At 40.9% G+C, this 16448-nt stretch overlaps 1 protein-coding gene across 1 annotated transcript in view; it reads left to right on the plus strand.

Annotated features, from left to right (window-relative positions):
- Positions 1-5502: 5502 nt before the first annotated feature.
- The window catches only part of LOC128740455 (uncharacterized), an 82724-nt gene continuing 71778 nt past the window's right edge, over positions 5503-16448 (plus strand). The window contains exon 1 of the mRNA XM_053835996.1: positions 5503-5623. Within this exon, the coding sequence (XP_053691971.1) occupies positions 5503-5623 (121 nt within the window). The remainder of the gene's footprint in view (positions 5624-16448) is intronic.

The raw sequence follows: 16448 nt of genomic DNA on the forward strand, positions 1-16448 counted from the left end.
TTTCGTTCATACTTTTTGTAGGATGCGTTGTTTTTGGCCGACCCCCTGCCCCTAATAGTCCACTTAGTTCATGGACGGTGCCATGTGAACTTTATACTGATATTTATGTGTTTTGTTAATAATCATGCTAATGTTCACTGTTTAGGTTTTTAGCCTAACTTTATGTTTTTGGCACAATGTCACCCCCTAGAAGGGATGAGATTGCGCCAAATGTCATGCACTTCCAGTAGAATAAGGTTTCATTGTAACTAAGCCATCTCTATTGTAGTTGTTAATTGAACAATTTATATATTGAAAGGTTTGAAATCAACTTAGTTCCTAAATTGTGTGTATACTGAGCTAAAGAATAAAAATATATGCTTTTTTGGCACAATCTCGGATGACGGTATTAAAATGGTAAAACCCTGACCAAACTTGTTTTTGCTGTTATTATGAAGAATATCAAAGTTTAATTCCAAAATCATTTTTTTATGCGAGGCCATATTGCCATATTTTAGTGTTTTGTTTTAGCTCACAAACAAAAATTCATCAAAGCAATGTGTTTTGTAGAAGGAAAGTTATTATCAAACGGTTTTCCTGTCACAGGAAAAAACTAAAATAAGATTGATTAACTGAATACATTTATTTTGTTAAAACAACCAATTTTCGAAAATTGCAAAATTTCAAAGACGCGTTGATTGTATCCACCTATCATATCAATATACACGATAAAATTTAATGCGCACATGCTGCAAATGAACAAAGATTGTTCTAAATTTTATTAATTATTATATGGGATATAATATTATGTTATTATTATGTTATATATATTATTATAAAACTTTAACTTTTCTGCTCACGGATGTATTTTTAAGTTGATAAAGCTGGCGAACTCATTTAACTTTTACAAGAGTGAAAAGCAAAAAACTTTATTAAATTATGGCGGTAGCTGTCAAGTGGCGAAAGCTTAATCAGTTTTATTGCTGCTTCCAGCAGAGCGTGATACGACTACTTGAGCTTATAATCTAATTCTTATAGAGCTCATGACAACATTCTGAGGAAAGGGCCACTTGGTCAGAATGCAGTTTTATAGCGGTTATCAGAAACTTCTGATGGAGCTCATATTTTTTTAGCGGTTTTATGAAATTGGTCATGAAAATCACTATAGGAACGTAATCGAACTTTCAATTGTTACTTGGGATATTCGGCCGAAAAATATTCACAGCCTCCAACTTGCACAACTGTTGAATGTATGCTGTCCTTACTCGCTGCCGCTCGTTCGGACTTAACCAAGGGTTACTCCCTAGTAGTCATTAAAGCTGGAAAAATCCATACACCTAAATAGAAATGGATTCTACGGGGGCTACCCTCCCAACAGTGGCCGGTACTGCCGATACCGATCAATACGATCGTAACAAAAGGGCTTAGGATTGTCCTGCACTCTACCAGCTGGCTGCGAAGTTTGTCGTATAAAAACAGAAGGTCAAGTTTCGATAGCGGAATGTAGCACCTAGGCTGCTTTGTTTTTTATATAACACAATATGCGGTCATGACGCAAAATATACTGGAAAGGGAGAAAGTGCGAAGAATGATTAATTGGATGAAGTGGAAAATTTCGATATAGACCAAAAATATGTTGTGTTGTGCAACGGCAGGTGTGGCTTGCATCCATGCTCTTTTGGTTGGCACCCGAATGTTTTACTCACGAAACTACTGGCGCCCGTTATATTAGGCATTCTAATACCTAGTTTTGTTTTATTCTCGCGATTTTATCATAGGTATAATGATGCATCACTCACTCCTATCGTATATATTCTCAACAGTAGAAACAAAGAGCAGACGTACAAAAATAATATCATTGCATAGGAGTTTGTGGTTCGTATAGAATAGGGAGACTAGAACAAAAATAGGTATTAGAGTACCTAATATAGGAGTTTAGTGAGTAAAACATTCGGGTACCAACCTAAAGAGCATGGGTGCAAGTCCGAACTGCCATTTCACAACTTTTATATATTTTTGGTCTATATCGAAATTTTCCAGTGCATCCAATTAATCATTTTCCCATCAGACACTTCCGCGAAATGTTAAATAAATTTATTATTTGATCTCCACTTTTAAAAACGAAGGTGTTGTAAGATGTTTTCAAAATACTGCTCGACGACCCTTCGCGAACCTGAGTATCAAAATGCAGACTATTTGACTCATTCCAGCGTTACGGGACAAAATTAGCAACCATTTTCTCTCTGCGAATTAATCCCAGTTTCATCACATTTTAGGCAAATAGCTGGAAAAATATGTGACAAAAGCTAATCTAATTTTTCAGTTGTATGACAAAGATTTGGTGAAGCAAGAACTGATTCGTCCAGTGAGGATAGTGTCCCGTAGCGCTGGACTTTGCCTTTATAAGCACCGCTTGGAGTAACTCAGTATCAGAGGAAGAAAAAACCCGCACCCAGAACTTTGATCTTCGGCTCAGTTCCACTAGCCACCAAAGCTTGCATTATTTTGATCTTAAGTATTTTCGTTCTTCAATGTACATATTTTATGTGCAACTTAAAAAATTGGTCGAAAACTTCATAAGTAGAGAGTACAAAACAATAATGTAACGAGAATAAGAAGGACACTTGAGCTCCGGGCTCTGGCGTGCTATTTCTAATTAGCTCAGTTTTTTTGAATAAACTGAATAAATATCGCTTGAATAAATCCAAGCGAGTGCTGTAAAAACTAGATAATATGATAGTAGTTTACTATTACCGCTAAAACATATCACACAAATCATAGTATTTCTATCTCATTGAAATTTTCTGGTACTATTTATTTTGCCACATTTTTGTTGAAATTTTAATTATGTTTATGTTAGCTATTTATTCAATTAAGTTAAAAAAAAAGTGTGTTGAGTAAAAGAGTATAAGAGTCCATAATTCCAAACAGCACACCATTTTTCTTCATAAAAAATAAATAAACGCCATCCCGAGCAATACCCAATAAGCCGATCGCTGAAGAAAATAGAATATTCAATGCCACTATACCTTCGTACTCAATAAGCGCGCTAAATGTCCAATCAATTTTTCAGACCTTCGTGTCATATCCGAACACGGCTAGCAATTAGGAAAATTGGAACGTACCGTCGAAAGCGGCTTATTCTCCATTCTGCGTGGTTCATTGATCATTTCGGTTTCCTATACATGCTGTTCTGCTAATAGCGCAGCATAACCGATTCACATTTGTGTGTCGTCCTGGCCAAAAAAAACGAAATAATTTCTTGCTCGTTATCGCCGTTGTGGCGCAACCTCACAAACGGCAGCGAACGGCAAAACAAAAGACCGCACTGGGAGAAAGTGCCAACATAATTTTCGCCAAAGCCTTTTCAACGCAGTTTCTTTTGTGGCAAAGTTCCACCGACCACCTCTGGGGGCCATCACTCATAAGCAACGTACGCTTTTCCGGATGGTAAAACTTGGCTCGGCGAAAAAAAAGAGAAAAAAAAACTGGACGCTTGCTGAATCCACTGTTTTTCACAAATATGAACTGAACATTTAGTGCTCGAAACTTTTTTTGCGATTGGTACATCATCATTATCCAACGTTTGTGGTAGTTCTACAAAAAATGCATGGATTTTGAAAAATATTTATGTCATATTTCCTTGAAATATGGATGTGAATTCTAGATAATGTCACATTTTCATTATAATCCGACTACAGGACTGCGCCCGGCATCGTACAAATTAACTGCTAGGTGAGAGAAAACTTCTCTTTTCAACTTTTCCATTGTCTAGGAGCGGGTTGTAGACTCTAGGTGATAGGACAACGCAGGATAACGAATAGCCGACAGACAGTTTCCTAATCAGCAGCAGAGCCAATGGAAAAGTTAAATCTAGGAGCTGGTATTTCTAGCGTAAAGAAGCATTAAAAAAGCGGACTTTCTTCGTTTGCTTTTATTAGTTGTAGTTTTGTGCGGTTAATTACTGGACTGCTTGTTGTCAAAACGACAAATCGGATTGACCAGTAGAGTCCTCGTATAATATCCTTAGCGTGAGCATTGCATAACTTTCTGAGTTGACTACAGCTTATTTAATTGGAAAAATCCTCACAATTTAAGGAAATCTTTTGAATCTTAATTTTAAATATGCAAAATTGATATAAATAAAAATGTGTGTTGATCTCTACTCATTTGCTTTGCTCTCATAAACTAAAATGGATTGAATATTTTATGGTGCCGTGAATCTGCTTTATCGCTTGCATTTTAAGTTGCAATGCTAATTTTATTAGGGGATTATGTCACTATGCATATACAGTAGAGATTAATATGATATAAATTAGCAATTTCCAGATTGCTATGGCCCTAATCGCATTTAATCCGGCTAAAAGTAACATACATTGCACAGCTCTGATTTATTTTCAGGAAATATTCACTTTAATTATTGTTCCGGATTCACAAAAAGTGTAAGTTAATGCCTTATTATATGATTGAAAACTGAAACCTCTTATCTCTTCAAATTCAGTTGGAACAGAAATCTAACTGAAATCGAATTATCAACATGTTCCATTACAGTTAACCTAATGTTTGATGAGGTGGTACCCAAATCGTCCCAAACATGTAGTGTCAGGTCTTTGCTCGTTCGTTCCGTTTCAATCAATCTAAATAACCGTTTAAAATACTGCTGACCATCAACGCTTTCATCGTTTTAGTAGTCGATCCGAAACGCTCTCTTCAGACCATTAGAGGTTTCGCACATCAGTTACCATCAGCCAGCCGATATTTGGTGCTAAGCCTGCGCTGGTCGGTTTCCGCCGAAATTTCCTACAAAGCAAATGTCATTTAATCAATTTTCATCCAAACGATATATTTATCGCTTACCATTATTTCTATATTTTTTTCTTGTTTTCTCTCTCTCTCACTCGTCTCCACAGATTTCACCACACAATCCGAAACAACAACCGACAGCCGGTCGGTTTTTCCTCCGGTCAAATGCGATAAGCCACACAAATTTCGCCTAAGAAGGGATGGAATCTTCGGATCAATGGATTGGCAAAGTTTTCCCAGCCACTAGGAACAGCAGTAGCAGACCAGTGCTTCCACTGTCGATATTTGTCCATATTTTACGAAATGATGCTCGTTTGTGCGTCCCGGACGGTTCACTGCTGGCAGAGCTAAATCCCCGAACGACTGGACCAACACTAGAGCAGCCCGGCCAACAGTAGTCATTGTAGTTGGCGTCTGTGTCAAATTGATCCCTTTTTTGGCTGGGTCCAAAAACCAGTCCGCAGTATAACCCGATAAGAATCCATACCCGGGTGAAGCCCGCAGCCAAGGAACAATCAATAGCGGCAGCTGAGAAGGCCGGCAGCAAATTGAAATCTCCTGTTGGTTCAGCGAATACTGGGCTCGCACTCCAAGGCCAATGCGAACAGCCGTAACGCATTGCAACCGAAGGCTTAGCCTATGAGAAGGATAGACACGCTCTCTAGCCGACAGAGCAAACGTTGTCATCATTGGCAAACCCACAAAAGCCCCCGCAAGCCAATGCTTTGGGACAGCGGCAGAAGGAGACGCAGGAGACTGGAGACCCCGAGTGGGCTGGTCCATTTGACGAAATGGTGTACGACGCTGTTTATCATTCTGGAATCTACGAGCGTTGGAAGTGGTAAGTGTGGCTCAAGCGAAATGGATTTTTGCTAAGATATAGCGAGATTGACTGATCTGATTGATATATGACTCTCGAGTCCATAGCTGCCAACAGACAGTGTGGAACTTTCGGAGAATACACCAGCACCGGGCGGGCTGGATTGTGGGACTGGTATAGTCACGCGGGACGGTACGGGAAGGGTACTTAAATGAATCGACTGAAATCGGAAAATTAAACATGTCACTCCGAGGGCCAAATGCGATGCGATGGCGCGCTGACGAATGGAGTCCACATTTTATCGTGAAGCGAAAATCTATTATTTCGTTATTGGAAGATACGCTTTTATGTTGGTCATCATTCGGCAGTTTATCAGCCAAAACGGGTGTCAATTGTTTTTATTTTGATAACCTTGTTGTTGACATTTTTCATGTTGTCGTGGTGCTTTAAACAGGATATTCTAAAATGTTACGATATCTTGTAAACAGTGTTTGTCTAAACTCAGAAAAATATGTTCAACTATAGAAAGAGGTTTTTCAATATCCTCTAAAACTGTTTTCAAAAACTTTTATTTCATAAACTCATAACTTATAAAGGTAATTTGAGAAAAGAATGTTGTCATGGTGAAGTTGAATTTTGTCGTCCCCCATAAGTGCCCTCCATTCAGGTTGTGAGCCATATAGTGACACATGGTAAACGGGATAATATACTATTTTTGATTACAATATAACAGATAATATCCCGTAGTTTTACAGATACACGATGTGAATACATCAAATGTCTTGCTTTCAGTTTTTCGAAATCAAGTGATATGTTAAATTAGATTTTATAATTTTAGTTTAACTGCAGTACCTCAAGTACTTTTTTTTACACGGTTGTATTTTAAGTTTTATAGTATAGTGTTTATAGTATCCAGCAGAGTGGGACAAGAACTAAAAGGGGAATGAGGGAATCTAATTTCCCAAATTAGATAATTGGGGATCATTCAAGCAACGCTTCGCTTAGTAGGTTCGTATCAGGTATCAGCATCTTTGGCTCGAGCAGCACGTTCCTCACAATCATGTGGAAGATTTGTGCCTAAAATCTAGTAGTAGGTTCGTAGTCCCTTTTTTATCAAGCTGGGAGATCCGCGCTATAATGGCAACATCTTCCTGTACAGCTTCCTTGCGCGAGTCTCGGCCAGCGTGTTCTATTTGTCAGTCCGGTTTGGTGCCTTCCGAGTTTTGTACACGCCTAGTCCAGAACGTGTCATTGTTTTTTGCGAAAAACAGAAAGTTTTGCCTTTTTGTTGCATTCTGAATCGAAATGGCGGGTTGACACTTGAATTGGTAAACTAATATCTTCAGACATCTCGATAGTCGCAAATCGCTCTCTGCTTCTGGTGCTAGTGGGGTTATTGAAGAGAACCGTTTTCGTTGCATTGACATCCGACATCCTCACGACGTGTCCGGCCCACAGTAGCCTGCTGACTTTTGCTAGATGTACGATAAGAATCCCTCCAAGCAGTACCTGTAGCTCATGATTCATACGCCTTCGAAATTCTTTGCTCCGCCAAATATCAACACCTGCCGTTCGAACACAGTAAGGGCGCGAATGTGCTCCGTGAGCACCATCCCAGCTTCAAATACAAAGTTACTGGCTAGGATGTTAAAGTCATCTGCGAAACCTAGGATTTGGTTACTCGTCGAATCATTCCCTCAAGAGCGATGTTGAACAGCATGCAGGATAAGCCGTTACCTTGTCTTGTCGTTACCTTGCTGCGTCACGAGAGTGTCCCCGAGGTGCGCATGAAACTCATCACTCTATCCAATGTAGCTATGATCAGTCGCGTCAGTTTGTCCGGAAAACCACGTTCGTGAATTATCTACCATAGCTGGTCTCGGTCGACTGTATCGTATGATGCGTTAAAATAAGATGCGTGGGATGCTCTCGACATTTCTGCAAGATCTGTAGGATGATGAAAATTTGGTCCGTAGTTACGCGAGTTTCCATGGAACCTGCCTGATAATGCGTTACGAAAACTTGTGCTATCAGTTATAGCCGGCTTAACATGATCTGGGAGGGTACCTTATAGGATGCGTCTACCAGTGTTTTGTCGATAGATGGGATCAGCATACTGATTCTTTACCAGCCGAGGTGGCTTTTGCAGTATCAAAAACTCCTCTCCATTGTACTCGGTCCTGGGCTACTCGTCACCAATTCGTTGCGCGTCTCAACACACGCAAGTCGGCTTCAACCTAGTCGAGTCATCTAGCACGTAGGGCCCCTCTATTCCTGGTACCTTCCAGTTACCATCCTTGCGACTTGGCCGACTCACCGTAGTCTCCCAACTTGCACCAGGTGTACGATGGGATTCTCTTCAAGCAGTGCCTGTAACTCGTGATTCATTTGCCTCCGCCACTCTCCGCTAGCCGTGTGTACTCCGCCAAAAATAGTTCGCAACACCTTTAGTTTAAATACGGCAAGTGCACGTATGTCTTCCGTAAGCAAAGTTACTGTCTCAAGTACGTAGAGGACTACCGGTCTGATTAGCGTTTTATATATCGTCAAATTTGTGTGGCGGCGTATGCTCCTTGATAGAAGCGTCTTGCGAAAGGAAAAGTAGGCTCGATTTCCAGCTTAAATGCGTCGTTGGATCTCCTTACTCTTATTATTGTCGACGGTGACCTCAATATACGAGCTCATCAACCACTGCCAGTTCATCGCCGTCAATAGTCAATGTCCAAGGCAAACGTACCTTTCTCTGGAGCCTCTTTCTACCATATATTTGGTTTTCGACGCATTGATTTGGAAACCTATCCTTCTAGCCTCCGTTTTTAGTCTGGCGTAGACTGCCTCTGCCGTCCCAAGGTTTCCAGTAATGATGGCGAGATCGTCTGCAAAGACTACGAGTTGGCTACTCTTGCTGAAGATCGTTACCCTCGTTGCGATGCTCGTTCGCCGGATCACACCTTCAATAGCGATACTGAATAACATACGGGACAGTCCATCCCCTTGCTGCAACCCTCTGCGCGATTCGAAAAGACTCGAGAGTGTCCCAGAAACGCGCACGTAGCACATCACTCGCTACAGGGTAGCTTAGATCAGCCGCGTCAGTTTGTCCGGAAACCCGTACTCGTGCATTATCTGCCATAGTTGTTCGCGTTCAACTGAATCGCATGCTGCTCCGAAATCCACGAAAATAGGTTTTTTGGACACGTTGTATTCTCGAAATTTCTGCAGGATTTGTCGGAAAGTAAATATTTGATTCGTACTAGCACAGACCTCCATAAAGCCCGCCTGATACTGCCCTACGAATTTTCTTGCTATTGGGGATAGACGACTCAACAAAATCTAGGAGAGCATCTTGTAGGCGGCGTTGACCAGCGTAATGCCGTGGTAGTTACATTAATCCAGCCGATCGCCCTTTTTGTAGATGTGACAGACTACACCTTCCATCCACTCCTCCGGTAGTTTCTCCTCCTCCCAAATCCTTGAAATATATCTAATGAAGAGCCGTTGCTATCGGTTCTTGGCCATTTTTGTAGAGTTCTGCCGGAAGTCGATCCTTTCCGAAGGCTCTATTATTCTTCAGCTGACGAATTTCTCGTCGGATCTCTTCGAGATCGGAAGCCGGCCCGCTGTTGTCGTTTGTAAGCAGAAAAAGCAAAGCCGTGGGTATAAACGTTTTGTTGAGAGCTCGACCTTTCTCGACGGGGCTAGTGAAATGATCCTACTGACTCTATAGCAGCACCTCCCAGCCGAGATTCGAACATACGACGACTGGCTTGTTAGGCCAGCATCGTATACTCCGAACACTGACGAACTGACATGACACATAGAAGAAAATCCTTCAAAAACCATCGTCCTCCACATTTTGCTTGCACACTAGCACCCTCTGTTATGCATGTTGCGGAGTAGCTTGCATTTGCAGGGTTTTAAACTAAAGGTTTTTTACATTTGCAAGGTTTTATACTGTAGGTTTTTACATTTGTATGGTTTTATACTGAAAACTCGAAGCAACACTCGAGCGCCGCGGTGTGGCCATGTTGCGAAACATGCTTTTTTAGAAAAATAAGTTGTTTTTGAACTCGTCTGTTTGTCTGTGCTCCGAAGCTAACTGGGCGGTCTAGTCGTTTGTAGGCATTCCTAGGTTAACTTCCGTTGCGATGGGATCAGCAACTCCTTCGATTAATTCCTCTTCTTCTCATCTCAAATCTGCGAAATAACCCAGTGTGGAGCCGTTATCAGCGTTTCTTGTCCATGTTTGTTAAGCATTGCTGGTAAGGGGTCCTTTCAGACCCCGATTTCTCATTTGACTTCTTGGAGATCAGGTGCTGGGATATTACTATCTTCCATGGGCACTCCTAGGTTAACTTCCGTTTCGTTTCCTTCTGCTACTTCGCCATTGAGGTGATCATCGAAGAACTGCTTGTTTCACCTGTCGTCCACCTCGCGTTCGTTTGTGATTAGATTCCCCCCTCATCCCTACGCATGTCAGTTTCGATCACGTTCTCGTAAAACTTGCGCGTGTGATTAGCTCGGAATAGTTGTTCTAATTCTTCACGATCTCTGTTCTCCTTTTTGACGCTTTTTACTCCTCTGGATCGTAGTCAACTGGCTCCTTGATCGTCCGTATTTGGCCAACTTCTACCTAGTGACATTGCTCAGATAATTTTACTAAGGATTTTTTTCTCTCCAACGTTTGCTGGTAAAAAAGCAAAGCCTTGGGCTTACGGCTTCAAGAGTACAGGACAATTACGGTGCTAGCAAGCACCGCCTAGCCAAGATTCGCCTAGCCGCTTGTTAACAATCCCCATCAAACTAATGATTTTCTATTCTCTGAGGCTCTTTACCTAGTGCCCTCCGACGGCCGAGCGTATTCTGTCCTAACTATCTTCGAAGTTTGAAGCATCTAACTCCTCGGAAAACGGCAGTGCCTCAGCCAGTATTCACGCGTAGTTCTCGGCAGACTATTGGTTATCTAGCTACCTGATGTTCAGCCGAGGAGGACGGTTCTGACGTGCCTGGTATATGGTTGACAGTTTTGAGCGCATATATTCTGCTACTAGGTAATGGTCAGAGGTAGTATTCGTACTCCGTAGGGAATGTATGCTCGTGATATTATAGAAGTAGCAGTTAGAAGAGCAGTTATCGTACACGGTTGTATAACATTTCGCCGGAGACCATATCGCGGAGTACCGTTTCGTGGAATACCATTTCGCGGAAAACATTTTCGCGGAAAGTACTATTTCGCGGAAAGTACCAAAACGCCGAAAACCCTTTCGCGGAAAGTACTATTCTGCGGAAAACCGTTTGGCTAAAAGAACCATTTCGCGGAAAACCATTTGGCGAAAAATATTGTTTAGCGGGAAACATGTTAGTAGCAAACGTTTCCTAGATGATTTAGGGCGAGCCGGCCGCAGGCAACGGCGAGTGTTCGCCGGTGACCCGCCGTCGGAAGCGCCGGCCACTGCGGGGGGGCAGCCCCCCCGCAGAAATCACATCTGTCTAGGTCTATTCGTTTTCCTAGGTCTACTGGCCTCTAGTTAGTTTTCCCTAGTCCTCGCATCGATTTAACTTTTGTTGAATATAAAGCGGCGAAGCGAATAAGCAGTGGTTCTCCGCCAAATAGTACCTTCGGCGAAAATGTTATCCGCAAAAATATTTTCGGCGAAATGGTACTTTCCGCGCAAATGTTTTCCGCGAAATGGTTTTCCGCGAAACAGTATATTCCGCGTTATGGTCAACCGCGAATTGGTTTTCCGCGAAATGGTATTCGGCGAAATGTTATACAATCATCGTACACCTCTAGCATCGCGTACAACCCTTCCCAACAAACATTTTTGTTGAATAACAGCTTATCAAGCGCTTGTTATCCGGTAGTTAGCTATACACCGGTTGAATAAGCTATTATTCAAAACAATCTTTATTGGGTCCCTTCTCGTCATCGGGTCTACCTTCATGCGGCCAGTGCACGTTGATGATGTTGTAATTGAAGAAACGGCCATAGACACATTCTCTCGTTGATCGCCTTCCAATCTATCACGCGATCCTGCATTGCTTACTTGTTTGGGTATGTTTTATTATTAGGGCCACGCTACCGAGTCTCGTAATTGGGCTGCCGTGTTAGCTTTACTGTTGAGTCACCACGTTTTGTAATTCAGTTGTCCACTGTAATACTATCATGAACCGCTCTTAACATGGAGTACAGGTGCTCATTAGGTTGAGAATTGTAGAGCTGTCAAGAGCTGCGCCTGACATGGGGACAGATTCTCATCTGACCTAGACAGATTCAACTGATCAAGTACAAAAGTTTCTATATTTTAAGACCTCGTGGCAGTTGTGGCCCAGTTTTAACAAGAATAACTCGCTAAAAAATTTGTATGCAAAGTTATTGAGCATAGCTTTTTAAGTGGTTGTTTTTAAACAAACCATTATATTCTGCCAATAGTAAAAGATCCCAAGTGACAATTTAGGTTTTATTACACTCTTATGATGGTATTTAAGACCAAAATTGTTCATGAAAACCGCCATAAGAGTACAATAAAACTCACATTGTTGCTTGGGATAGAAAGTTACTATATTCAAATAAGTTACTTTGTTCTGTTCTTCTTTTGTGTAAACTTTTGTGAAACTTTTCTGAAGGCGCTATTTTTTTTTGGTGTATTTATAAAAACACAAATTCGTATCACCCCAAAAGGTGGATACACGGTCATTCTAACGATCTTAAAAGATGAACTGTAATTTATTGTTAAACTTCTCTAAGGTCGTCACCACTCTTGTAAAATTACGCATCCCTTTTTTGATGGTTTCATTTCACTGTGGCAGTACCGGGTTCTTCATAAAATGGAACTTTTGTCTCCTGAGGGACTGAACAGGATTGTTCATTGGGTAGGTTGAATGTTTTATCATATGCAGAACACTGAATGGGGAGAGAAGAGTTTATTATTTTCTGGTGCTTAGATTAACATGAAGAATTCAGTAAATATATTTTTGGGGACAGTACTTTTTTTTCGCGCACAAAAACGACTCATTTCCCTATTGTCTATTGTATTTTATGTGCAATCACGTACAATACTTCGATAGTCTATGGTCAATTTATTACAGCAGTCTCACTAGCAATATTGTTGGTTCGTTCTGAAGCCTTTTTAACTATTACACTATTACAAAATTCCGACTATTACAAAATTCCGACAAAAAACATTTTGTTTGCGATACTGTTCTATTCACTTAATTATTAACGTTATGCTACGATCCATCCACAAATTAACAAGAAAGCATCCTGACTTGTATCATTATTCTAAATTATCCCAACTCCCTGCTTTGCTAAGAGTCGTTAGGATATTATCGAAATTTCACGCACGAACCAACTAGTTGGGTTGAATTTTTGAAGTTTACAATTGGTAATTCGTGGTATCACAAATCAAGTTTCGGAAACAACTTCAAAGTCAGTAATTGATTTCCTAGCTTTTCAAACTACCTAATTATTCTTTTGAAATTCATCTCAGCTCAAACGTTTAATACGGCATAAAATCCTCAGCAAAAGGGCACACAATAAACATATTGGTCCTTTCGCACGACTACGTTGCTACGATCCCTTAGATTCAATAAAATCCTACCGTAATCGTACCGGGATTTGCTGCCACCCTTCCGTCACGTCTGTCATATTCTACTTTGTTTGACCCCCCGGGACTAATATTGAATCAATCCTCCGTTTGCAGCGCCATAAGTGGATTGAGCATACATTTGACCTATCCTAAAGCATTCAGAATCAAATCACTCTGCCGCCACCGGATTTCCTCAGTGTACATGACAAATTATTCCCGGAAGTCAGGGTCTTATTTTTTATTGTGGTATGTCGACTCAGAAAGGCCTTTTCCTTCCCGCAAGGCAGTACTTTTCTTTTTGTTCGCTCTGTATTGCCCTCTATATTCCACCTCATGACGACCAGGGCGTGTTTAAACCAATCGTGTTTGTAGTCAATCTGTTACTTAGATTCCATGGCAGGTTATTGCTTCCCATACAATCTCCCTCTCAGCCGTCTTTATTCTCCCCCCTTCCCCTCCACGCGTCCTTTATGGCTAGCTCAATGGAGCCGGGTGTATGCGAGAGGAAACCTAATCAGCCGTGAAACGATCCCCGAAGCTCGGTTCCGTTTCTCCTTCAGCATCCGTATCATAAAAATGGGCAAACATGTCCCATACAGCGGAAAATTGACTTTCCGCTGAAGAAAATTTGTGAATTTAACCTTGAAGAGCTGCTAGTTGGATGGTGCCTGCTCTTCCGATAACAGAGTAGAGGCAGAGAGTGGAGTATATAAGTTTGAGTTCCTCTTTTTTTTTTTATTCGACGATGATGTCTGATTGAAGCAGTAACTTTTTGTGGCTATCATCAAAGTATAATACATGGCGTGGTAGTTAGCTTTACGACGGAGCATACATTTTCACCATGAATCAGCGCGCGAACTGACTGTGAGTTAATGGAATAACAAATGAGATCACTAGAGGGTTGCGACGGTATTTTCATCCTAATCAGACAGTTAGGTCTCAGTTAATCAACAGAAATATTCCAATATATTTCTATTTGTTGATGTTGCTTCAAATCTCTATGTGTTGTATGACTTGTTTTGACAATTTGGTGTACCTCAGGGGAACCATATAGAACCATTATTGTTTACAATATAGTAGTAAACAATCGTGCTAAACAACTTCTTGGCAGTTACATGGTAATGCAGAAAATTATTAATAATAATAATAATTGAATATAGTTACCACCTAACAGATTGACATAACTTGTTCTTTCATGACCATCTCTTGTAAGCTTTTATGTTGAATACTTAATTATTCGCCAATCACAACGGATGAAATTCGCAATAGGAGACTGGAACTGATCTTCATTAATAGATGAGAAAATTGAATCATTTCTAAGTAAGCATGCCTCCGACTTCGATCGAAAAAATGCAATACAAGCCAGATCTGGCAATTTACAATAATAAGGTTCAAGAATTCGGATTTTCCCAACTGTTCATTTGTCGAACAGACAAGCATTCTATTCCGTCAAACAAACGAATCTATTGACAGTGTTTTTTTTTCTTCTTGAATCAGCACTAATTTGTTCCGAAACACTTAGCAAAGCAGTAGAACCGAACCGTCTATCTCCTCGGAATGGAATCCAACAAACAACAAAACAATTCCAATCAATTATCGCACACCAGCTTCTTTTGGTTCAGCCGACGTACAAGTTTGGTATCAAATGCTTTCTAATCAAATCGAGTCCACCCGGCCTGTCGAATCGAATGCCAAACTTTACACGGTCGCTCGTCCCCGGCGCGCCTAACGATGTGGGCTTCGTTTGAAATCACAGGATAACGACAACGACGGCGATGATGATGATGATGATGTTGATTGGAACGGCTCCTCCTACCATTGTTTCCTCAGCCGAGTCGCAGCATTCCTCCTACCTTTTATCGAAATTGAATTTTCTGTTTTATCGATCACCCACACTCACACGTAGTCGCGTGGACACAAAGCTTACAAAAACCAACCTAAATATCGGCTATATCCACCTACCGGCATAAAAAAAGTTTTTACGTGATGGTCGGCCCTGAAGAAGTGAACTGAAGGACGACAATATTCGACCACTCAATTTAGAATGGTATAACTGGGTGGATCATCCCTAAGTTTAGACAGGAAAAGTGCCAACTTCTTCGCCGAGGGCTAAACGAGAAAAAAGCTGTGAAGCGCAGCACTGTTCAATTGAAATACATTTCGACATTTTATAGTTTCTTTTGGGTGGAATATACGTGTGCTAACACCCGTACAGGATCCTACAATCCCCCGGCGGCCTTGTTTCGATTTAGAAAGAAATGTTTGTTTAAGCCCGATATTGGGAACGTTCTATTTCGTGATGCACGCTAAACACGATGATGAAATTTAAGGCACAAAAACTTTTAAATGAATTTTGCATTTCTCAGCAAAGAATTATGAAACAAATCTTCAAAATAGTTATCAATTTAATGGCAGTTCGCCACAATTACTCGAATAGCATTTCGAAAAACCAACCGAACACAAACTTTCTACACCCCAAACGCTTATCTGCGATCCCTCCGTCGTCGGCCGGTATAGAAGTTAGGAGTCAATGGAGTGTGTCGAATGAATCGAATTAGAAACATTTTTGAGCTATCTCGTTAAGAATAGAGAGTGATTGTTAGGTTAGCGATGAAATTGTGAAACGAACGGTTTCCGGCAGCACGAGCATCGAGCGCCAGCAGCGGTCCGTATCAGAAGGGACGAATCCGATAAATATCGATTCTAATCTGTTATTCCTAACTTTATGGTTCGGAAAAATTGTATTAATTTCATGTTTGGATAACGAACCGGTATCTGCTGCGCAAATAGAACAGTGCCGATACTGTATTACTACTGTGCCGTTGGAAGGCTAGACGGGTGAAGGACAGACCGCTGTAATTTGGCTCCGCATTCGATTAGGGTTATCCGATATGTGGAGGTACCTACAAGCGTTCATGCTATTGTTCTTTGTTATTTTAACTAATTGAAGTCGAGATTTTATGGCAGGGTAAACTGTCGTGCATACATAGATTTAGTGATTATTACTAGCCTCATGGATATAAACGAGTTTACATCCTACCGTTTTAACGCTTCATTCGGCGTGATCTGATGTAATAGTGAGTTCGTTTTTTTTCTGGATTACTTGAACATTATATTTAGCTTTCATTCCTCATCAATGATAAGCCAAATTTGTTTTATGAGCAGTTTTTAAAACAACCGGTTTCAATTTGCATTATGAAAATAATGAAGAAACTTCTATAACTCGAAGTTTTGATCATCAATCAAAGAATTTTCTG

The sequence above is a fragment of the Sabethes cyaneus genome, chromosome 3, assembly GCF_943734655.1.
Source record: "Sabethes cyaneus chromosome 3, idSabCyanKW18_F2, whole genome shotgun sequence".
NCBI lineage: Eukaryota > Metazoa > Arthropoda > Insecta > Diptera > Culicidae > Sabethes > Sabethes cyaneus.